Source organism: Lupinus angustifolius, chromosome LG06, assembly GCF_001865875.1.
Source record: "Lupinus angustifolius cultivar Tanjil chromosome LG06, LupAngTanjil_v1.0, whole genome shotgun sequence".
Taxonomy (NCBI): domain Eukaryota; kingdom Viridiplantae; phylum Streptophyta; class Magnoliopsida; order Fabales; family Fabaceae; genus Lupinus; species Lupinus angustifolius.
In genome coordinates this window covers 4,686,231-4,710,492 of record NC_032014.1, presented here as the reverse complement: position 1 = coordinate 4,710,492, position 24,262 = coordinate 4,686,231, and the positions used below count along the sequence as shown (strand labels likewise).

Here is a 24,262-nt window from a genome sequence, read left to right as displayed (position 1 = left end):
CACTAAGTAAGAACTAATATTGTGTTTCTTTAATCAACGATTTGAATCAAGTATTAGTGAATTGATCAATTTTGTAGATCATACATAAACTTTAACAGAAATATTTGTACAATTTGAACTTAAATTTATTCCACTAATGATCCCATTCGTGTAACATTACATATGGTTCTCTAAACAAACATGGTTCTTCTCTTTTGATGGCCTTGTCTGAATGTTTAATTTTATATTCAGATATTTCAGCCAATATATATATGACTCCACTTGTTCATGACATATACAACTCTTTTATAAACTATGGTGGTCTATTATTTATGTATATTCTCAGGATCTTAAAAAGTCAAGCGCTAACAATGGTAAAGGAAAATATAGAATATCAAAATATAACCCTTTTGCTGAAGTACCAAGGAAACTATAGAAAACAAAAATATCTAATTTTGCATTTGTCTTTAAAGGCTCATGGGGTACCCAAGTGGAGAAGGTAAAGGGTTCCTCTCCAAACTAATTAACATGAAGATAAGGCCAAGAATCAAGTACAAGATGGTAGATGTGTCCCATGGCCATGTTTTGATTTTAACCATATCACTTTGCAGTCAAATTGATTACCTTAATTCATCAAGCTAGACCTATGCTGATTACTTATAATTATGCGAAGGTTGCAATATGAAGGGTTGGAATTTGTGGCCATGTTGGTTCTTTTACCCATCAACTAATTAATCTACAATCAAGAGGAAAGAATCAAAGCTGAATAGGATTAATTGAATAAAATATAGAGGTTATGTATTCTTAATGTTGCAGAGGTTACTTCACATACAAAGGTCAACTTTAGCATAACCAATGCATATGATATACTGTGAAAATGTGCAATATGAGTGGATGGCAAAATGGACAATATCAGATTTAATTTTGGAAGGTTATATAATCATTTCATAATTAAATGATACTATTTGAGAAAGACGTGCGTGTAAGAGAACTGAACCTTATAAGTTACCAACAAAGAAAAGCAGTATAAAGAGGAACTTCGTTAAAGATGAGTCATTTTAGAATTTCAGTTGCTCCAACTGTAAAGTGAATATTTCAACAAATTTGATTAGTGGAAAGATGAGTAAGTAAGAGAGTAAGAGAAAATAAAGCAACAAGATAAAATGATTAATTTTTAATTGAGTGATGATCAAACCTTTTAATATGCTATTTTGAAAAGTTTATGCTTTTTCACATATAATTATTTGCATGATTAAGCTCATTTCAGGAAGAAAAAAAATCATTTTTTTTTAATCATAGAGACTGTACAGTGTATGCATCGTTCTCTAATTTCCACCTTGGGTCCCATGCATGTAAGTCTTTGATCATTTTTCGAATATGTTTTAGTTGTTAGAAATGGCAAAAAAAATAAGAAGATAAAAAGTGAATCAGAGCCTTGGAATCTTGGTGCATTAATGAATCAATAATTTTGGCAATATATATTTCATTAGTGCTAAAACAAAAAAGTTTACAATCTCCACCTAAAAAAGCGCAAGAGCAAAACATCTCAATTATTACTTGCCTTTATCTAATGTTCAAACAGGATTATTTTATCCTTTTAAATTTATAGTCACGTATACTACTAATTTGCAAAGTCGATGTATTTTACTATGAACTCATACTTTAAAAACTCAATTATGTATTGGACCTAGTCAAGTAAGTCCTAAATTTTGATATCATGTTTTATAGCAATTCTTCTTTCTCTAAGTAATACATGTTACTTATAATATGTTATATATCTTCATATTAGACAATATATTCATCTCAATTTTGATTTGGCCGTAATCTATTTTTTTTTACAATTAGATAATTTTTTTCCTAAATGGATATTGACATTTTACAGTCTACACATATAATGTATATTTGGAATTTTGGATTTGTGTCGTTAGAAACTCAAACAGTGACAATGGATGAATAAGTTAGTCCAAACAAAAATAATACTATCACACTTCTACAATAGTGACAATATAATTAAGCTAGCCCCAAACCGATTAACATTCCCTTAATGATGTTGAGCTTGTGTAACATCACACTTCTACAATAGCGTCCATTTCTTGATTTGTGTATGTTTGTTTGGATGGTACAGGGAATTGAACCTCAAACATGAGATAGTGAACTCACAACCACTACCTCATCAACCACGCCAGTATATTAGTGTCCCTTTAATATTCAACATCAATTCTTGCAACTCTATGATTTAAAATGTCCTATTATCAAAATAAAGTTTGCTAGTGGGCCAAAAGTCAATCGAAGGAGATCCTAGAAAAAATTGATTCTTACGTTAAATTATATCAGTTACACTTAATCTCATATATTTATCTTAAATTTAATGAATTAAATAGGTAAATACAATAAGTAATGAGAGAGAAAAAATAAATCATAAATAACTTTTAAGTTTTACTCATTTAGTTTATTAGATTTAAGAAAATGAATAATTAAGATTAAATGTGACTAATGTAACTTAAAAGATAAATCAATTCCCAGTGTATATGTATATATATGTTTTGGTCTGGCTTGATTACTAAGGTACCATTAATTAATTTGTCTTCTGGAATCTTTAGTTTGATGACAGGTTGTCTTATTAATTAAGGTTTAAAAAAGAAAAATTAATTATCAACAGTCTATTTAGTATATAATAAAATAAACTTTGATCATCTTCTCAATTGTCGCGTATCATCTACTCCTTCGTGCTACTTCATCAATTGACATATATCATATTCTTCTTAATTTCTCTTTCCTAAATGATTCTATGATAATCACATGTACCTTCCTACATTATATTTTTTTTTTTTTACGATTATTACCTTTAATAATTATTGCATTTTTTATAGCTACCTCTTAAATTGCATTTTAATTGTTATTGAGGTATATAACTCTCTTTCTCACCCAACATTCATTTTTTCTCAAGAATCTTCTTTTTCTCCGGTTTCATTTCATTTCATTATCGTCCATTTTTTCATCTTTCAATCATCCTCTTTAAAGTGTTTTTTCTTATTTATTTTGTAGATCTAACCTTTAGTTTTTTGGTTTATTTTGTAGATATGTTCTTATTTTATTATTGTTTTTTGTATAATTTTTCATTGATTTCCTTATTTTATGGAAATGTTCTCACTAATTTCATTAGTTCGTAGATATATTCTTCCAGCAATTTTCTCCTTTAGCGTCTCAAAGCAAAGATATCTTCCTTGAGAAAGATCAAACCTTCAAAACATATGGTATGTACCCAATCTCCATTATATTATACATTCACTTACAATATTATATTTATTTATCTATTTATTTTTGTTAATAATATATTTCTCTCCTCATCTTATGTCATTGTTATCATTTTACCTACAAGAATCTAAAGAAAAATGATATAGCTCTTATTAATTCTTTTACCTATAAGAATCTCAAGAATATAACATATGTCACAATAAGATATTTTATTTATTAATGATTGATTTACATGTAATATATATTACTGTTATGAGTATGATGATTAATATGAAGATTTAATATAAGAATATAACAAGAGAATAATGTATCTCCCAGTATAAAGATATAAATTATCTCATTTGGCCAATAAAATCATGACATGTGTCATAGTTAATTATTTTTTACAAAATTACTTCTAAAACTAAACAAAACAGTACACATGTCATACTTTTACTGATCAGAGGAGATAAATTAACTTATAGAACGATGAAATATTTTATTATCATATAATAATACTCTTTCTAATGTATTCAATATCCATAGCCCATAGGCTGACATTATCCACAAGTGTCAACAGGTTAGGCTGCACATGCATCCCATGATTGGGGTTATCTCCTACCACGTCATCAGATTGGACGGTTATTATCTTTCTCATCATAGAATCAACGTCCATTATTTTCTGATTTGAAAAAGTACTTTAACCACCATTAACTATATGCCTGGGGCCCAGGGGGTTGTGATAAAATGATGTAGGGTGCACATAAGTGTAAGACACTCTCTCATCACCGTTTATCAGAAGAATCGGTCCAATCAGAATCGTTGATGAAAATGGGGCAAAATAGGTCTATAAATTCAGAAGAAGACGAGTTTCACTGATACTGGGTTTTCCTCAGTGTACCCAGAAACTGAAGAAGGAGTAGAAGGAACATGATCAAATGAGAGAGTTTGCGAGTTAGGGTTTCGAATTGAACTCACTGAGTCGTTGCATTTTCACCGGCGTTTAATTTTCCGGAGAATTGTTTTCCTAGGATCACCCCTCGTATTGTTTTTACCCATTTTCCGATAAAGGTTCGGTTTTTCTGGCCAGAAGTTTAGAATGTTTGAAGCGTATTTATTTATCTATTTATTTTTGTTAATAATATATTTCTCTCCTCATCTTATGTCATTGTTATCATTTTACCTACAAGAATCTAAAGAAAAATGATATAGCTCTTATTAATTCTTTTACCTATAAGAATCTCAAGAATATAACATATGTCACAATAAGATATTTTATTTATTAATGATTGATTTACATGTAATATATATTACTGTTATGAGTATGATGATTAATATGAAGATTTAATATAAGAATATAACAAGAGAATAATGTATCTCCCAGTATAAAGATATAAATTATCTCATTTGGCCAATAAAATCATGACATGTGTCATAGTTAATTATTTTTTACAAAATTACTTCTAAAACTAAACAAAACAGTACACATGTCATACTTTTACTGATCAGAGGAGATAAATTAACTTATAGAACGATGAAATATTTTATTATCATATAATAATACTCTTTCTAATGTATTCAATATCCATAGCCCATAGGCTGACATTATCCACAAGTGTCAACAGGTTAGGCTGCACATGCATCCCATGATTGGGGTTATCTCCTACCACGTCATCAGATTGGACGGTTATTATCTTTCTCATCATAGAATCAACGTCCATTATTTTCTGATTTGAAAAAGTACTTTAACCACCATTAACTATATGCCTGGGGCCCAGGGGGTTGTGATAAAATGATGTAGGGTGCACATAAGTGTAAGACACTCTCTCATCACCGTTTATCAGAAGAATCGGTCCAATCAGAATCGTTGATGAAAATGGGGCAAAATAGGTCTATAAATTCAGAAGAAGACGAGTTTCACTGATACTGGGTTTTCCTCAGTGTACCCAGAAACTGAAGAAGGAGTAGAAGGAACATGATCAAATGAGAGAGTTTGCGAGTTAGGGTTTCGAATTGAACTCACTGAGTCGTTGCATTTTCACCGGCGTTTAATTTTCCGGAGAATTGTTTTCCTAGGATCACCCCTCGTATTGTTTTTACCCATTTTCCGATAAAGGTTCGGTTTTTCTGGCCAGAAGTTTAGAATGTTTGAAGCGAAGAAAGTTTGAGTCTTTTGATGATTTGAGTTTGGGGGAATTCCCAATTTTGACCCAAAACATAGGTCTTTATTAAAAAAGTTTTCATTTCCAATACTGGGTTTGGTTTGAGTCTTGCTTCTGATGATTCTGCATTCAATGACTAACATGACCGTGTCATTGACTCCTTGTGATTTAAATTTGGGGGTTATTGTGATTTTTTGGCAAGGAATTAAATAAAGCAAAAATTAAATCTTCTGGATCAAAAAAAAATCTGGGGGTATTTTATATGTCTGAGAGAACTTATGGCGTTTTGATTGAGTTGGATTAGTGAAGTTGTGAGAATATCTTTGTTTTTTGCTGATATTTAATCTTGGAAATGGGTCAGTTAATCTTGATTGAGTTCTTCAGCTTTTCGATTTGGGTTAGATTTTCGGGGAAACCTTGACAAATTTACTGTCTCTGTTTCATTAAAGTTTTTTTGGATTTTATCAGTTAATGATATTAACGGATTTGTGGGTTGAATTTAATAATGCTCTCAGAATTTAATCATGTACCTAATTTCATGGTTTTCAATTGATTTTTGTTCTGTTAATGATTTGGATCATTTCCTGATACAGTGATTACTGCAACAGGCATGAACCAACGGCAATTCCATCTCACAAATTTTTTGGTCTCCGAGTCTGTGACTTTTCCTTCTTTTGTGTCACAAATCATTGACTTCTGAAAGTTCTTCATCACTCATTGTAACCCCTTTTTAGCCTTGAAAGTTGAATCACTAGTGGAATTGGAACTATGGCTATCTCTTTTACACGTTTGCCATGGTGGTTGTGGGGTAGCAAGGAGAAAGACCCTGTTGTTTCTAATAACTCCCCTCTGAATTCATCTTCTGAATGGAGAAGAGAGAGTGTGAAGTTCCCTTTGGTGAAGGGAACAAAGATATCTCCTCCATCTCACAGGAAGGTTAAGAGGAAACGGCAGAGCAGGGAAGAGAGGAGAATTGATAGAGAGTGTGATGTTGTGTTGGTGCCATCTGATGGTGGTGGTTTTTTATCTGGAGCTGAATCTGATGATGACTCAGATTGGTCCATTGGATGGTTGGAGCCTCATGGCTCTGATTTTCAGAGTGAAGATGAGTCAGATAATAGTTTTGCTGTGCTTGTTCCTTGCTATAGAACTGGCTGCAAGGAGGTGGAGGGTTCAAATAATGAGCTTTTGAGTGCCATCAAGAACCTCCCCAATGAATTATCTCATGGTAAGATTTAGAACCTGCTTTTGAAGTATATAATTTTCCCCCCTTTAGTTGTGTGTTTGATGCTATACATAGCAGATCCTAAGCCCAGATAAAAACTGATGTCACATGATGGGATTAAGGCTTGGTTGTTGTTTGTGTCTTTTCTAACTTTGTAAAATTTTGGTTCTTTAAGGACTAACAATGTTTGATTACATTTTAATGTTTATTGTTAATTTGTTATAAATTATGCTTTGTAACTTCTGAGTTGGTTTGGCCTTGCTTTTGATGATTTTGATGAAGGAATGTATTTGTCATTATCATCATGGCTATTGTATTTATGATTTGTGTTATATTGATGCTTGATAACTAGCTATCACCATTTAGTAATTATAAGTTTAATGGTGAATAGGGATGTTAAATCCAAATGCATCAAGACAAAATATCTCTTTCGGGTAAGTGTTTTCAAATGGGATCCAGATTCTAGTAGACCTTTGTTTAGTGTACAGCAGGAACATGAATGTTTTTCTAATCTAAGTGGGTTGGTTTTGGCCCCTCTTTAATTTTGTAACAGATTTCCTGTGTGATTAGCAAAGAGACTGGTTTATTTTTTTGTATCTTCCTTGTTCTAGGAGGTTTCCTGATCCATTGATCCTCCTTCCCTGCTCTTCTTTTTATATCTTAATGAATTCTTATTTTACACTCTCCTTGCTCTAAATTTTGTTCACAGTAGTGAATCAATTAGTATCTTCTGCCCTGTTAAAGCAGGATTTGAAGATCATTACTTAGATCCTGCAATTCTTTGTTATAATATGTAGCAATAAAATGACAATATACTATATGATATGTTAATAGATATGTTAAGCAGGACACCCTTTAACTTTACTATCTTAAAACTGTTATTATTGTGTTTAAAATAAAAACCTTCTGTTTTTACAAATCAAAACTTGGGAAAGTTTTGTTGTGGTTAGTCATTAATAATAGACTTATAGTATGCCTTTTAATCTATACTTATGTTGGAAATTAATGGAGTAAAAGCATTGATTCACACTACTATTCCTTTCTGATGTGTTGATGCATTTATTAATGATATTTATGTCTTTGTTGTTGGATTGATGATATTTATGTCATTTCAAGAGGGTACTCAGTAGAGATTTGTCAGCGGTACTTATTGTTTGGTATACTGATCAAATATGCAGGTGGCAAGAATTACATGGAACAGTGGCTGGCTTCTCTTCAGAATTTTTGAAGCATAGAAAACGAAAACAACACCATCTTCTATGGCCCATGGACCCTTCTGACAAAACTTGTAGATATAGAGGAGGCAAAATAATCAACGAATCAATTTATCCACTCAACTTATTTTTCTGTATATAAAATCTCATTCTCCTCCTAGGGAAATGCTTAAGATCAAATGAAAGTTTTCAATCTAGAAAAAAACTACTATATTGCCCAATCTCACTGTGATAAAAAGACAGTCCTGAAAAAAGCCATATTTTGAATGAGGTAATTTTGTGCTGGGCTATGCGCATTGGCCAGGTGTTTATTTGAGATGTGTATTAAAACTAAATTCTTATAAAATAATCCAATCCTAGACATTGGTAATTGGTAATGCCATTAATATTTTTATTTTCTAATTATCTATTCAAGTACTTGATGTAGACAATCAACAATTCATATAAAATTTTGTTGAACCATATGATATAGATCAATGTAGTAATGCTATTAATAATAGACATATCTATGACAAAAATTATTCAGTTACTTATCACTTTTTTCATTATAATCTCCCAAATTTAGTAAGTGGATAACTAAGCAAATAATTGTATTGTGGTTATCTGATTGTCTTTGGAATGCTTTTGGTATTGTGGAGAAAGTGAATCATGCATAGAAACAGTATCGACCTTTAGATGGCTAAACTAGTCAACTCTTGTTCTTTTTGTTGTTAGTTCCTCAAGGCTCAAACAACTTTGCAGCATATTTTTGCCTCATCAATTCCCTTTGTGGTTGTCTGTAACTGTAATTCAGCATAATCCTATTCTGAAAACAGGCATATAATAGTTGAACCACACGAAGGTGCCGTGTAAAGATGAAAACTCTGGCAAAATAATTACGGATTCAACTCTCCTTAAATTCTGATTTCGTAGGTAAAGGTCGTTTGTTTTGGAAGCAGTCCTTTTCTACTACAACCAACCTAGTATTTTCTTCTTAATAATGAGGAGTGCATGCAAAAGCTGAGAGAAAAAAACATAAGGGAACATGCCTCAAAAAAAGATATAATCAATTTTTATTGGGTCGCTTCACTTTGATGCAGGCTCTCCCGTCTCAAGCTTTCCGAAGCTTTTGTGAACAAAGCGTCAACCTTACAGCTTTCCTAAACAACTTTTTTTGTGTGAATTAAACAAGGAATTAGGAAAGCAAAAATACATTCATAAGTCATTTTCTAATATTCTATTTGATTATTGTTTTTTAGAACTTTGGTTATAATAGACACAATTAAGTTTTTACGTGGTATTATTAGAAATAAAGACAAATAACAGATTGAATAAGACAAGCATATTTCACCAAATATAGCAAATATATAAAAGGTGATCCTATTTATGAGTCTCATACAGAATCATATAGAAATTAACATAATTAAAATCAAATCATAAGTTAATGATACCTATAACATAATCAAATCAAACTGTAATCAAATCGAATTATTGTTACACCAACTTGTGGGAGATTGCTTATGTCATGCAACTGCTATGGTTTTTTAATTTTTAAAAAGGAAGGTTCCTAGATTAAGTTAGTGCGAACTTTGCTCCCCTCCATCATTTCATAACTAGCACAACATCATTGAATCTTTTCTTTCTCTTTCTTAATTTTTCTTCTATCATTTTTCCCTATTGTGTGTTCCGTTCCCTTGGTCTTATCATGCATGTAATCCATGTTCTCTTTCATCAACTTTAATAGATAGAGTTAGTTAAAGGAGAAACACGGTTTGCATGTTTTTAGCTTTCTAACATCATTAACATTCTCAATATATTAAGGACCAAGGGAAAGAGAGATATCACAAACAATAAGTAAGAAGAAAAAACCATAATGTTGCAAAGAGCAGCAAGCAATGCATATTCATGGTGGTGGGCTAGCCACATCAGAACAAAGCAATCCAAATGGATGGAACAAAACCTTCAAGGTCATCTTATCTTTGTTTTCATTCTCTTGTTAAACATCAATTTCACTTTCCAGCATATATTCCTTTGTTTGGTTTGGTCTAATGCTTGATTATGATGGGATTTTTTTACATAATCATAGGAGAAAAATGCAGATGGCTTGCTTTGTTTTTCAACCCCTTCAAATGTATTAGCTTTTTGGATGATCAATTCATTGTTGATTAAACCTTCAATATATGCTTACCTTAACATGAGTGGAGGTTTATGGAAGATTTAATGTTGTGTTATATAATGAAGGTTTAATTGTTTCATATATGATTCTGAAGATGTTTCTCTATGTACTTCTATTTTCAAGACTAGGCCTCAATTTGTCAAAAACTTTAAACTTTCTCAATTGAGTTTTTGGAATTGAAATCTTCTATATTTCCAGGATAAATAAGAAAATTAAATTAAAACAATTAACTTTTATGTGTCTTTGGTAAATCCATGTACCTGGCAAACTAATATATATAAAACTGCAGATATGGAGGAAAAGGTAAAAGTTGTTTTGAAGCTCATACAGGAAGATGGAGACTCCTTTGCCAAGAGAGCAGAAATGTACTACAAAAAAAGACCAGAACTGATAAACTTTGTTGAAGAATCATTCAAGGCGTACCGCGCTTTAGCCGAGCGTTATGATCACATATCAACGGAATTGCAAAATGCCAACAACACTATTGCTTCTGTCTTTCCAGATCAAGTCCCATTCATGGATGAAGATGATGATGCATTACCAGTGCCCTCAAGGAAACAACTACCAGAAGGGTTCAAACCAGATTCTCTGAAGGTTCCGAAGCCTCCCCTTGAAGACTTAAAAACCATCATAACAACAGAAACAACCATAAAAAAAATTCAATCAAAGAAGCCAACTGCAGCTACTCCTAAAGTTCCTCAATCGGGATTGAGCAGAGAGGATGCAGTTGAAGAAGTTGACAAGCTGCAGAAACAGATTCTGGAACTTCAAACTGTGAAAGAGTTTGTAAAGAGCTCTTATGATAGTGCAATTTCTCGGTACTGGGAAACTGAGCAGCAGATCAATGAGTTGCAAGACAGAGTTTCCATTTTGCAAGATGAACTTGGAGAAGGTATTATAATCGAAGATGCTGTTGCTCGTCGTCTGATGGCACAAGCTGCTCTTACATCATGCCAAGAGACTTTGACACAGTTGCAAGTGAAACAAAAACAATCACTAGATGAAACCAGAATTGAAACCACAAGGATAAAAGATGTCAAGGCCAAGTTAAGTTGTCTCATGAATGAATTTCAGTATGATCAGATCAAATCCAAAGAGCCAAGGGTCAAAAGAGATGTAAAAAAAGAAACAGATACAAAAAACTTGGAAGAAATTGACAATTTGACTCAACAAACACAAGAGTTGAAGTCATTGACGCAGAACAATAAAGAACATTTAGGAGCCGAGTCCAATTCATCTCTCAGTGTGACAGAAATGTCCGAGAAAGTTGACGAGCTTGTGAGCAAAGTGATCAGCTTGGAAACTTCAGTTTCATCCCAGTCTGCAGTGGTAAAGAGATTGAGAACAGAAACTGATGAACTTGAAGACCATATTCGAATACTAGAAACTGATAAGGAAAGTCTGATCAATGACAAAAATAAATTGAATGACCTACTGAGACAAATGGAAAGAAAGCTGTATGATGTAGAGGATCTAAACCAAATTGTTAATGATCAGAATAGCAATCTCCAAACCCATTTCACTGAAGCATTTTCTAATCTTGATCATCTCTCAGAGAAAGTCCAGAATATGCATCCAGATACGGAGATCAAGGCCACGGATTTATCACATACACAAAGGGACTCTTCAGGCCAAGCTGAATGGAAACATGAGCATGAAGGAGAGGTAGCATTGAATCAAGACAATATCTTTCTAAATGATGTACAACTAGATGAGGAGCTTAAAGTCACAGATTTGGTAGAAGATGCTTCAAATTCACATAAGGAGCTCACTGATGTGTTAGAATATGCTGTAAATTCAGATAAGGAGCTTAAGGTCACCAACATTTCACAAGATGGTGTAACATTAGAAAATGAGCTCTATGTTGCTGGTACATTTGACGATGGTGTAACATCAGATAAGGAGCTCAATGTCACTGGTACTTTACGAGATATTGTACCATCAGATGGTGAACTTAAGATCACTAGTTCACCAGAAAATGAACTAAAGGTCACAAGTCCACTTGAAAATGATCTCAAGTCAGGAAATGAGGTTATGACAGTTGGTTCCTTAGAAATGGAAGAAGCATCCCAAGTGGAAAACAAATCTCCAAAAGATTTAGAAGAACAAGAGAAGACACTGGATCAAAGCAATAGTGACAAAAAAGCAACAGTTGCCCTCATTCATAATCAGGAAGTCAGCGAACACCCAGAAAGCAACCAGGCAGATAGTTGTTTAGAGAGTTTTGAAGAACAGCAAGAAAATGATGTTAAACAAGTACAATATAAGACAGATAATCCTCTTAAAGTGGATCTTGTGGAGCAGACAACAACACAAGAAGATGAACCTGATTGGCAGAAAATGTTTATGAATGGAATGCAGGGTAGAGAACAAGTTCTGCTGAAAGAGTATACTACTATTCTTCGGAATTACAAAGACATGAAGAAGAGGTTTGCTGAGATAGAGAAAAAAAATCAAGACAAGGATTCATCTTCCCAGCTGAAAGAAATGAAGACTGCTAATGCCTTGAAAGATGAAGAGATTAGACTCCTACGTCAGAAATTAGGCTTCCTAATGAAAAGCTTCGAAGGAAATGAGGATATCGCAAGAGAACACAGCTTGGGGGAACTTTTAAAAATTGAACATCATGAATATACTACATCAGCAATTGAAGAGAAGTTTCGGTCGAACATCGATGAGCTTCTGGAGGAGAACTTGATTTTCTGGATAAAACTTAGTACTTCTTCCGCCGAGATACAGAAGTTTGAAACCAGTATCAAAGATTTAATAACGGAGGTATCAAAAGTTGAGGAAAAGGTGAAATCATCAGAGGGTAATAGTAGCATAAAATTTGCAATACAATCATATGCACGACCGATTTACAAACACCTCAGAGAAATCGAAACTGAAATGACAGTCTGGTTGGGAAAAAGTGCCATGCTGAAAGAAGAATTGCAATGTAGATTTTCATCCTTGTGTAACATCCAAGAAGAAATAACGACGACATTGAATATCAGTGCTGAAGATGATGACTTCAAGTTCACAAGCTATCAAGCTGCCAAGTTCCAGGGTGAGATTCTGAACATGAAACAAGAGAACAACAGGGTTGCTGATGAACTTCAAGCAGGTCTTGATATTGTAGCATCCCTTCAACTTGAACTTGGAAAGGTTCTTCTGAAGTTGAATGAGAACTTTGGGCTCTCAGCTTCAAAGAGACAACAAAGTGGCCAACTAAGACAATCTGAAAGTAAGGCCACGATTCCTCTCAGGTCATTTATCTTTGAAACCAAACCAAAGAAACAATCAATCTTCTCCTGCATGCCCCCTAGAATGCATAGGAAGCACCATGCTCTGAAAGCACATGGCAATGCATAAAGTATTTTTCAAATTTCTTACTAAGGTTGATAAAAATATCTCTTTTTGAAAAAAATTCATTAGATAGTATATTGAGATTAGAGGGCGCCTTTTAACTTTAAAAGGGAATATATATAATTTCCTTTTATCACTTGTATATAAGTTGGCCAGAAATATCATGTATGACTAATGTAGGCTTTGGTTTGCACTTCTATTTGTAATTTTACAATTTCTTCAAACATTTTTAGGAACTATCTTTTAAAATACAGAACTGCTTGGTAATGAAATCTCTTGAAGAATGCTAAAGACAAACTGTAAAGTAAGGTTACACTGTCCTAAATGAAAACATAGTTATCAAATTCTGAGACACACATACAGACACACACCTATGCAAAATTATATGAGGACAACAGGTGTACAGACACAACTATGATAATTTGGCAGGAAAATAATAATTATCGTTAATTTGTTACAAAAGAGAAAATCAAGTGTTTAACACCTGAACATATATCCCAGAAACATCATAAGGTGCTAGAGAAATCAAGTGAGCCTAATATGCATTGGAAGATTAGAGGTTGTCAATGATAAAAAAATCTTATCTTTACTCTCTGATTGCTAAAGAAGAATGTAGTCCTGGAAATATAGCACAAAGTAGGTGTGGAGAGAGCATTGGAATGTGGGACTCATCTATAGGTGTTATTGCTTATGGATCATCTTCATATAGTAACAGAGGTGATATACACTTTTACAATAGTAGATGCAGAAGTCAAATGAGTTACCAATTCACAATCCAACTCCCAGGTAAGCGGATTCAAAACAATCATGAAAACATTAACAAGTACAATGTGTTCTCCTTAGATATGCCCTCACATTTCACCCACAGCCAAACTTATTTTTTTCAGGAAAAATTTTAGGTTAGAAAGCTTATTTTCACTTTTTCTTCAAATTTTATAAAACTCAATAAACAAACATATTGGGATAGATGTCTATTTTTTAAAGAAAAAATAAATAAATGGGTTATATAAGTTCCAAACAGACAAAAGTTTTTGACAATATTATGAAACCCGAATGAATATCTAACAGTAACAACTCTTGTATTAGGTTTAAATGGTTAAATTGTACGATTGAATCAAATAATATATAATTAATAATTATCTATAAATATATAATTATACATAAATACAAAATTTTATATATTTAATATTTATGTATAATTATATTGAATTAACATTTTTTTATTTTTTAGACCGAAGTAAAATAAAAGATTGAAGAAATATTCCGTTTTTTTAATTTTAAGTTGGTTCTGATTTAACAGACTTAACACGATCAGACTAAAATTTATTCAGTGCAAAGTGATACAACCCATCATTTGATTAAACTTTCAAACGAAAGTCATTTTCAAATTTAATAACCAGTTGAACTGTCTGATGCATGTTTATACTTTATATAATGATTACATCTCACAATTTATGTGTGCTACTTTTGTTCAAAGTCCATAATGTTAAAATAAATGATGTAAAAATGTGATTACAAAACACTTATGATACGTGTTAAATCCTTCTTTAAACCTGACATCAATGATTAAATGACTCTGAATAAGAAATGCTAGAGAGAAAAATCATTGTATCTTTCATCCAAGTTGTGTTGGTTTGGAAGTACCTTAACACTGTCGGTCTGGACTGTAGCTTGAATTTGAATTCTATTATTGGCATATAGACTCCCTCTGTTCAGCACTTCTAATTGACACATTGAATTTACACTTCTTAAGCTTAATTCGTGTTCACGTATCTAAAAATCAGTTAACCAACACTTAAGTAGCTGAATTTTCATAAGTTTTCTTTGTATAATCAATTATATATTCTCACCATATGATAGGGAATCAATCTACTAGAGACGAGTCGTTTCAATAAGTGTCATTCTTAGGCATCAAAACATTTGATATCTTGATTTATCTAGAGATCCAACAAGATCTTACACAATTAGACTAATATATTATTAGTTTGAAATCACATGTTGATGGTTGATAGTGTTACTAAAATTATATATCGTTCATATCGTATTAATATTTATGTATTGCTGCTATAATATTTTTGCGGGAAAAGTGTAAACAATCTCCTTAAACTTTATAACTTTGTAAATAGAATCATTAACTTTCATTTCAATGAAGCCTTAAACTTCTCTCATTTACAAAATATATCATTTTGAAATCTAATTTTTTTTGTAATCCACATGTTGATTTGTTTATTTAAAATATAATAAAAAACAACAAATAGTGGGGGAATGGCGATTTTATCATCAACAAAGAGGAAAATTTCATCTCACCCACCAAAATCAATGTATTCATCAGATAAAGAAATAAACCAGCAAGTCAGCAACCTTGGCTCTTGAATTCTAACCATACAATAACGAAGCATTCAACAACATTTTCTACCAAAAACAGTGAAGTGTAATGCACTAATGGGGGATAGTGATGATGATATGAATATGTACAATAACTATGATAAGAACTCTTCTACCTCAGACGATGAAATCTATGTTGGAGATTAAAAAAACATATAATAACAGTTTCAGATTTTGAGGGTTTATTATAAGCAAAAAAAAAGTCTCAGCAGAGCAAAAAATTCACGCTGAATCTTGATGAACAGGGCACAAAAATTTCACGCAACCAGATTTTCTCCAGTGTTGCCCATGTCTCTTTCTATAATTTCAATCTTCAAGCTAATCAGTGGGTTCATTCTTTCACGTCTTCAATTTTCAAACTAAAGTGATTACATGTATATGTACTATATGGGGATAGTGATGATGTTGCTATGGAGTGCAAGCTTTTCTTTATTATATTTAAATAAACATATCAATGGTATAGATTAAAAATTTGAATGGTGGATCTATTTTATAAATGAGATAAGTTTAAGGTTTGATTGAGATGAAATTAAGTTTGGTTTCTATTTGCAAAAGATGTAAAGTTTAAGAGATTACATACAATTTTTCCTATTTTTGCATTATCAATATATTATCTATCATTTATTTAGATTATTTTTTTAGAAATCAATAAAATAAATAATATACTAATAGATAATATTTACATTACATAAATATTAAATATAACCATCAAATAATAAACAACCCTCTTTTAAAAGTAAACTTCTATTCCAAGATGTTTGTTTACATACATATTCAATTAACCATCCACAATTCATATTAAATTAATATATTACATAAAATATTAAATATAACCATCAAATGATTCAATCTTAGCATCTCTAAACTACGTAGTCTCCAAACATAATAATTACGCATGTCCAAAAAGGTATCAACCCTCTTGAGGTTGTTCGGACATCAAATCATTATAATTATTACAATTTCCATAAAAGTATATCTAAAGTCACCAATCGCATTAAGGGTGAAGTTATCATAATTTACAATAATATATACATGAAGAGAGAATTTATTTTTCAATCATATTTTTTAAAAATAATTTACCAAACGAATAAAGTATTATCTGAATCCTTATTGGAGTTTGTAACCCAGTCTGTAACAAGTCAAGGGCACTCACATGCATTATTTGAGTTAGCATGTTGGTCTTTGTCCGTAAAAAACAACAAGTTCTTGAATTCAAAGTTCAAACTAGTTCGTCCCATAGGGAAATAGCAAAAAAACCAGAGGGATGCAACAAAATAGGAGATGAAATTAAATGTGTTATATTGTAGGTTCATTTCTTTGAAGTTCATGGACGGAAAATATTTTTAAAAAAGTTTTTAGATATAAAATAATGCATGTGATCACTAAACCCTTGTCCCTAAATGTAGATAATGTTATGACCCTTAAAAAAATATTGAAATAATAGCACAAGTAACTTTCTAATATATAACAATGTTCAAAAATTATCTGTAGTATATATGGATAAATCTAGACAAGGGTGGAAATAAGTTATAACATTTACCACATATAAATTGTAATCGTAAAATTAATTAGTTATAGTTATTAGTAAGATCACTATTAACAATAATAACAAACCATAAAAAAGAAGAGAATTATTCATTCTATATATTAGGAAAATATTAGTTTCATTTTTTACAAGACTTTGCAAAAGATATGTATGGGTACAAACCATTCATTCATGTGTCCCGTAAGAAAGTACTACTAAAATGCAACTACTTCATCCAAATATGGATATTTTACTTTATAAACTAGATTTATACATATCTGTGGACCATATTAACCTTCTTCAATTGTTTCATGTGACTTTAAACAATGCAAGAAAAATAAATTTCATTTTAGAGGTGAATAAATTTTTAAACCCATGCTTCAAGACCTGTGTCATAACTAACATAGTTAAAAAGTTTGTGTTAATTGCATTAACATTACTCTTATCGAATGTGAAGAAATGAGCTCAACCTTAATATTATTTCCCAAACAATTGCCATTGGATTGAGACATATGTTCTTCAGGTATTCTACTCTTTTCATCATGTCATCTATAGATTACTTAATTAAAATAATTCACTCTTTTCTCTCGGCAATTCTACAATTTATATAAGAAGTAGAAGATACGTTTCTATTTTTTTACAGTAATAAGTAGAAAGATACTTGAATCAGAAGCAAAGGAACAAAGCAAACATGGTTATCAAAATGAAAAGCTAACCTCACAAAAAGTGGACATTGAATTAAAACAGAAAATTATTAAAAAACAGAGAAAACTTAGAAAAAAGAGAAGGGAGAAAGTGACAAGTAGCCTAGCACGTTCCATTTGAGTTAGCTCATAGCCTCATAGTTCTTCCATTTCATCAACGGCAATACCATAGGGATGTTTCGGTAATTTCACAGGTCACATCCCTACTACATACAAAAACCACATCACTCTTTGTTCACCTCTTCCTCGTTTTCACATTACTTCTGGTTTCATATATAAAAATCTCATTCTTTTACCTTCACTATATTGGGTTGAATTTTGTTTGAGTTGTCAGTGCTATTTTGTGAAGTTCAATGGAAAATGGGTCTGAGGGTGTGAGGGGTAGTGGCACTGGCAACAACAGAAATGGTTCAGTTGATCCCAAAATTGATCCTTTTGTACCAAGGAGAGAACATAATCCGAGAGAGTTAAGGTCATGGGCCAAAAGAACCGGTTTTGTTTCTGATTACTCAGGTGAAGTAGGGAGCAGTGCAAGTGTAAAGTTTGAATCTTTGGGTAGAAGAGAAGGGTCCTCCCCAAAGATAGAAATAGATCCAATCATGGGTAGGACTCGGCCTAATAGGGGCAATGAGATCGAACCAGATTCACTTGATGGTGACAGGAAAGTTGGTTTCAGAGGGAGTGGTAATGGTAATAGTAATGGTATTGGAATGGCAAATAGGGATAACAATGGACATGGAATCTCTGCAGTTGCTCCAGTGCCTGAGGAAAAGAAGGAGGAGAATGTAGCACAGGGAGATGTCAAGGTTAATGTTTACTCTGAGGCGGAGCAACCTCCTACAATTGCTGATGGCGATGGAGGGTGGCAGGGACCATCTGAATTGAAGTGTGGGCTGAAAGAGAATCCGGGTTTTGGTTAGTTTGTGTTCATTTTTTCTCTCATGGTTTGGTTATTATGAGTTTATATGTTAGAATACTACTTTAGGGTAGTTCTGAAAAGAGTTTGCTTTAACATGAGGTAGTTAGAGTTCACTAGACTATTATAACGGGACGGAACATAACATATGAGTTCTGTTATGTGTTTGGACTTTGGTCTATTATATAACTAGAACATGGCAACAAAAAAACTGAATAATAGAACATTTTGATTTTACCGAAGGGGATGAAGTGAAACAAAAGATAATAGAACAAAATGAATGTTCTGTTTTGTTCAATCTTGTTCTGTTCATGCACCAAATGCTACCTGAATGTCTGGAAGAATTAATGTTCAGCTTTGAACTGCATGATACTATGAGTTTTATTCACGATTCATTTATATCTGCATAATGTACTGCAATGTCACTGGGAAGTTGTAGTGTAGTAATCATATTTATCTAACTTCCTATGTTTGGAGGTTCAAAAGCCCATAAGTAAGTTGTAATGATGCTTCATTTTATATATTCATAAATTGGTCTGTAGGTGATGTGCACCATCTTTTTAGTGTAGGGTGGGTGCCATGAATGTTATTTGGATTTGAGCATGAATACCATCAACTGATCTGAGCCCTGGCTACTACTGTTCTTTTCCACCATAGAAAGGAAACTGATGTCTACAATTACCGGAAGTTATAGAACTGTTTACACTTCTTGAAAAGCTGAATGCCATGCCTTCCCCCATAAAAATGATCTTAATTTTAGAATACCAGTCTTTAGTTCCATTCTACTTGAAAGATAAACCCCTTTGCATCCTTTCCGAATAGGACAAGAGGTAACAGTTGTGATTTAAAAGAGGTCGCAAAGAATATAGAGAAGCGTCTACTCTTTATGAATTATCTCCTGCACCAAAAATAAATTTAATTCCTTCATGTTACTATTCGATCTCCTTCAACATGGCTGAGATGTCTTATCATGAAATTATAGAAGAGAGAGATTGCCCATTGTCTTTACTAATTAATGTCTCCTAGTGAGCAAGATTCACATTGCTATAATTTCCCGAAATTATTACCTTTTTTGTTTTACTTACATCCTAGTATCTTTAACTGCAGTACTCCTTATCTACTATGGCCTGCAGCACTATCTATCATTGGTTGGCTCACTTGTATTAATCCCATTAGTCATGGTACCGGCAATGGGTGGAACAGATGTAAGCATGTGCTGTTATTTACTGTTTGATGCTTATTACTCTGTTGGGAAACTGATAGTTTTTCATAATTCTTACCTATTCACATTTACATCAATCACTGATGACAGAAGGATACTGCTACTGTAATTTCTACAATGCTGTTTCTTTCTGGCATCACAACTATACTCCATTCCTACTTCGGTACCCGACTGCCTTTAGTTCAAGGGAGCTCGTTTGTGTATTTGGCGCCAGCATTAGTTATCATGAATGCTCAAGAATATCGGAATCTTACAGAACATGTAAGTTCATTGACAGACAGAAAATGTTAATTCAAGATCTTTCAGTTCAGGACTGCCGGCATATAAAATTACATCTTGTAATATAAATTTAGGTAACCTAAAATAAAATTACTTGAATCAAATGTTAGGAGATGTAAATCTCCGTTGCTTGTTCTGTCTTATATATATGTGTGTGTATTGAATCACCAGCATAACTTATCTTTCTCCTCTCTGCTTATGTATATGTGACACTTAACAGACTTCTTTGTCAGTTTTTTTCGTCAACAGAATGTACATCTTTTGTTCACAAATCACATTAAAGCCTGCTTTTTTTAGAGCCTGTTTTTTTTAATTGCAGAAATTTAGGCATATAATGAGAGAACTCCAAGGAGCTATAATAGTTGGTTCAATATTCCAGTGTATCCTGGGATTCAGTGGTTTAATGTCTATTCTACTCAGGTAACAAGAAGTTGTATGTGATATCTCCCTTGTATTTATAAGTATCTTTCGTCTTGTGTTCCATTTAGAAAGTTTCTATATTCTGTTAATTTGCTATCACGCTACCTCAACAGAAACTTACATCTCTATGCGTTGACATATAAGATTAAGCAAATGCATGACATGAACTTATGCTTGACTTTAATCTGTTAATTCTTTACATTTTTGCAACAATTTGTTGTAGGATAATCAACCCAATTGTGGTTGCCCCAACTGTTGCTGCTGTAGGTTTAGCATTCTTCAGCTACGGTTTTCCCCAAGCTGGCACTTGCTTGGAAATTAGCGTTCCACAGATAGCACTGGTTCTAATATTCACTCTTGTGAGTCATGTACAATGCATTCCAAGAAGCTTTGATAGAGGATGTTTGGTGTCTGAATAGTTTTTCTAATTGTTATAATTTTTGTAGTTATTGCCTGAAATTTAGTGGCTGTCTTCTGTAAACAAGTCACTTGCTTTTGGATCTTTATTAAATGATTTAAGTAGTGTTCAGAAACTTATATTATTGCTTTTTCTTGTCTTATTTGAAGTATCTCCGAGGAATATCTGTCTTTGGGCGTCACATATTTCGAATTTATGCTGTAAGTATCTTAAATCATGATGCTACTTGTTTGCTTTTCATATTGTTGAGCTATAGCATTCATATTCTCATTTATGTGCTTGTTAGCTTAACAAATCTCTGTCATGCATGAAGTCTAGATGACTCTCATTTTCTCACAGGGCTGCATGATTGCATCTATCCTGATGCATTGACATAAATAACATTTCATTGTGATGCTACCTTGAATATTGACACAAAAGAATAATGAAGTTATTGCTGGTTATTTTTTGTCTGAGATCCTTTCTCAAAGTCTTTCTTTTTTCTTGAACTGGACAAGGTCTTTTCGGTAAAAAATTGACACCCTAACACACTCTCTTGACATACTTTTTAATATTTGCAGGTTCCCATGAGTTTGACAATAATTTGGATATATGCATCCTTTTTAACAGCTGGGGGAGCATATAACTACAAAGGATGCAGTAATCCCGATATACCCAGTTCAAACATTCTGATGGATGCATGTAGAAAGCATGCATATACCATGAAGCATTGCAGGACTGATGTTTCCAGTGCACTGTCAACTGCTGCATGGATCAGAATTCCATACCCTATACAGTGGGGTATCCCCATTTTTCATTTTAGAACTTCCATAATCATGGTCATAGTGTCACTGGTTGCTTCAGTGGATTCAGTAAGTATCTTATTTAAATGTTGGCTAGTGCAAAATATGACTGCTTTTGACTCATATTCATAAATGAAGTAGCAGAATCTTTACAAGGTCGGATATTTATCTTAAATACAAGAAAGTGGTGTGCCTGCACAGGCACACAAGCACAGAACTGTCCTCATTTACAATGACCTTGGGCAAACTCAAGCTCCTCAGAGAATATGATGGACTTTTTAAGACTCATTTTAGGGAAGTAATTGCAAAAGAAGGTGATTATTGTCCAGGTCCTAAATCCATATTTAGATTTTAAGATGGAATGTGGATTATCAGGGTGGAAGCGATGATCAAATATGAATTCTTATAAAAAATTGATCAAACATGAACTTAACAGCAATATGTGAATGGCGAAACTGAAAATGTGACTGGTGTATTCATTTTCCAGGTTGGAACTTATCATACTGCATCTCTGCAAGTTAATTCAAGGCCTCCAGCTCGTGGAGTTGTAAGCCGAGGAATTGCACTAGAGGGTTTCTGTAGTATATTGGCTGGTCTGTGGGGTTCAGGTACTGGCTCAACGACTTTGACAGAAAATATGCATACAATTGACTCAACAAAGGTGGCAAGTAGGAGAGCAGTGGAACTTGGAGCAGTTTTCCTGATACTGTTCTCATTTATAGGTAAAGCAACAATACTTGCTAAAAAACCCATAATGGAAGTCAAAATTCTTATCCAACTGTATATTAAGTTGTCATTCCTCTCCATTTTGTTGCATGCTCGCTTACATGGATATAGGGATTTGCAGTGGTTTAATTTTGGTACCTTTTGAATTGAAGTTAGTTCTCAAAATATAACGCATGTCTTGGTGGAACCTGGATCACTGATACAAGCTATGTGAATACATTCACATGTTTTTCTGACACTGATCAAGAGTGATGGCAGCATTATATATTATATAATAGCTGAAAGTTTGAGACCTTGCACCTATATGCTGGGTGTTTCTTACTAATCCCATCCATTCTTCATATTTTGTAGGAAAAGTTGGTGCCCTTCTTGCTTCCATTCCACTGGCTTTGGCTGCTTCTGTACTATGTTTCATGTGGGCTCTTACTGCAGCATTAGGCCTCTCAACTTTGCAATATGCTCAATCAGCCAGCTTCAGGAACATAACAATAGTTGGTGTTTCATTGTTCCTTGGTATGTCCGTCCCTGCTTATTTTCAACAATACAAGCCTGAAACAAATCTGATACTGCCCAGTTATCTGGTTCCATATGCGGCAGCATCAAGTGGACCATTTCATTCAGGCATTAAACAAGTAAGTCACTTCTAACAAACAATAAATACTTGCTTCGATGATAGAGCTTATAAAAAATGTCTACCATAAAGTTTGATTTGATTCACAAGATTGTAACATCCTTGCTTTGATTTATTGTGGTTGAAGCTGATATTCACATAGATCTATTGCTGATAAGAAAGCGATACTTGTGCTAACTTATTATTTTCTTTGTCCAAAACTTTTCAGCTTGATTTTGCTATCAATGCTCTTTTGTCCTTGAACATGGTGGTTACACTGTTGGTGGCACTCATACTGGACAACACTGTCCCAGGAAGTCAGCAAGAACGCGGGGTTTATGTATGGTCGCGTGCTGAAGACGTTGCTGTCGATCCCTCACTGTCATCCGAATATTCACTGCCAAAGAAAGTTGCCTGGTGTTGCTGTTGGTTAAAATGTTTGGGAGTCTAATACTCGGTTCAACATTACTTCTAGAAAAGAAGGTCACTCCTGGGATGTCTATGGCTGTAATATAGCTTTAAAACATTATTTATGCCTGTAAAATTGCATAGCTGGTTTTACATGTCAAATTAATGTACTAATGTTTTCATCTATAAATATTTAATTTTGTAGTTTCATATTCAGTTGATTTATAAAAGCCATGTCAAGTCATTTGTCATATTTTAGAAACAGAACAAGATATAAGGATTATACTTTATTTCAAAGTATAGAAGTAAAGATAATAGAATAAAACAATCAATTTTGTGTGCACCCCAATCGTTGTTTTATAGCAGAAGCTGCCCATAGCCTGCTAATACCACTTGTATTCCCAGATATGCCAATGTCTGGTAAATAATTGTCAATCATGATTATAATATATTTATACACAGTACAAACAATTTTAGCAACACATTACTATCTCTGTCGTGCAAGTATCTTTATGGTTTTATCGGAGGCAATGCAATGATAATAAGAGAA

General features: G+C 33.0%; 3 protein-coding genes across 9 annotated transcripts; all 3 read left to right on the top strand.

Annotated features, from left to right (window-relative positions):
* On the top strand, positions 4,001–8,019 carry LOC109349144. Of its 4 annotated transcripts, none has more exons than XM_019589845.1 (3): positions 4,001–4,284; positions 5,984–6,603; positions 7,779–8,019. In XM_019589845.1, exons 2-3 carry the CDS (start codon positions 6,144–6,146, stop codon positions 7,826–7,828), a joined length of 510 nt encoding a protein of 169 aa, XP_019445390.1. In that variant the 5' UTR covers positions 4,001–4,284; positions 5,984–6,143; the 3' UTR covers positions 7,829–8,019. The 4 variants fall into 4 exon arrangements, with proteins under 4 accessions (XP_019445390.1, XP_019445388.1, XP_019445389.1 ...); XM_019589843.1 differs by lacking the exon at positions 4,001–4,284 and adding an exon at positions 5,046–5,329; XM_019589844.1 differs by lacking the exon at positions 4,001–4,284 and adding an exon at positions 5,046–5,329 and having other exon boundaries at positions 5,969–6,603.
* Positions 9,370–13,450, top strand: LOC109349140 (protein NETWORKED 2D-like). 4 transcript variants are annotated; one of them, XM_019589838.1, is made up of 4 exons: positions 9,371–9,760; positions 10,259–12,114; positions 12,205–12,241; positions 12,287–13,450. In XM_019589838.1, the coding sequence occupies exons 1-4, from the start codon at positions 9,667–9,669 to the stop codon at positions 13,321–13,323; spliced, it is 3,024 nt and encodes a 1,007-aa protein (XP_019445383.1). In that variant the 5' UTR covers positions 9,371–9,666; the 3' UTR covers positions 13,324–13,450. The 4 variants fall into 4 exon arrangements, with proteins under 4 accessions (XP_019445380.1, XP_019445383.1, XP_019445382.1 ...); XM_019589835.1 differs by having other exon boundaries at positions 9,370–9,760; positions 10,259–12,241; XM_019589837.1 differs by having other exon boundaries at positions 12,205–13,450.
* LOC109349138 (nucleobase-ascorbate transporter 11) lies at positions 18,009–23,928 on the top strand. Its single transcript, XM_019589832.1, has 11 exons — positions 18,009–18,846; positions 19,955–20,052; positions 20,160–20,330; positions 20,668–20,768; positions 20,992–21,127; positions 21,336–21,386; positions 21,747–22,037; positions 22,456–22,690; positions 23,046–23,326; positions 23,534–23,770; positions 23,801–23,928. Exons 1-10 carry the CDS (start codon positions 18,285–18,287, stop codon positions 23,753–23,755), a joined length of 2,148 nt encoding a protein of 715 aa, XP_019445377.1. The 5' UTR covers positions 18,009–18,284; the 3' UTR covers positions 23,756–23,770; positions 23,801–23,928.

Bases quoted from the DNA above. Each gene is read 5' to 3' on its own strand.
- LOC109349144 (XM_019589845.1), top strand. From the start codon at position 6,144: ATGGCTATCTCTTTTACACGTTTGCCATGGTGGTTGTGGGGTAGCAAG. The intron at 6,604-7,778 runs GTAAGATTTAGA...TCAAATATGCAG, and splicing joins CCCCAATGAATTATCTCATG to GTGGCAAGAATTACATGGAA.
- LOC109349140 (XM_019589834.1), top strand. From the start codon at position 9,667: ATGTTGCAAAGAGCAGCAAGCAATGCATATTCATGGTGGTGGGCTAGC. The intron at 9,761-10,258 runs GTCATCTTATCT...ATAAAACTGCAG, and splicing joins GATGGAACAAAACCTTCAAG to ATATGGAGGAAAAGGTAAAA.
- LOC109349138 (XM_019589832.1), top strand. From the start codon at position 18,285: ATGGAAAATGGGTCTGAGGGTGTGAGGGGTAGTGGCACTGGCAACAAC. The intron at 20,053-20,159 runs GTAAGCATGTGC...CACTGATGACAG, and splicing joins CGGCAATGGGTGGAACAGAT to AAGGATACTGCTACTGTAAT. The intron at 22,038-22,455 runs GTAAGTATCTTA...TTCATTTTCCAG, and splicing joins TGGTTGCTTCAGTGGATTCA to GTTGGAACTTATCATACTGC.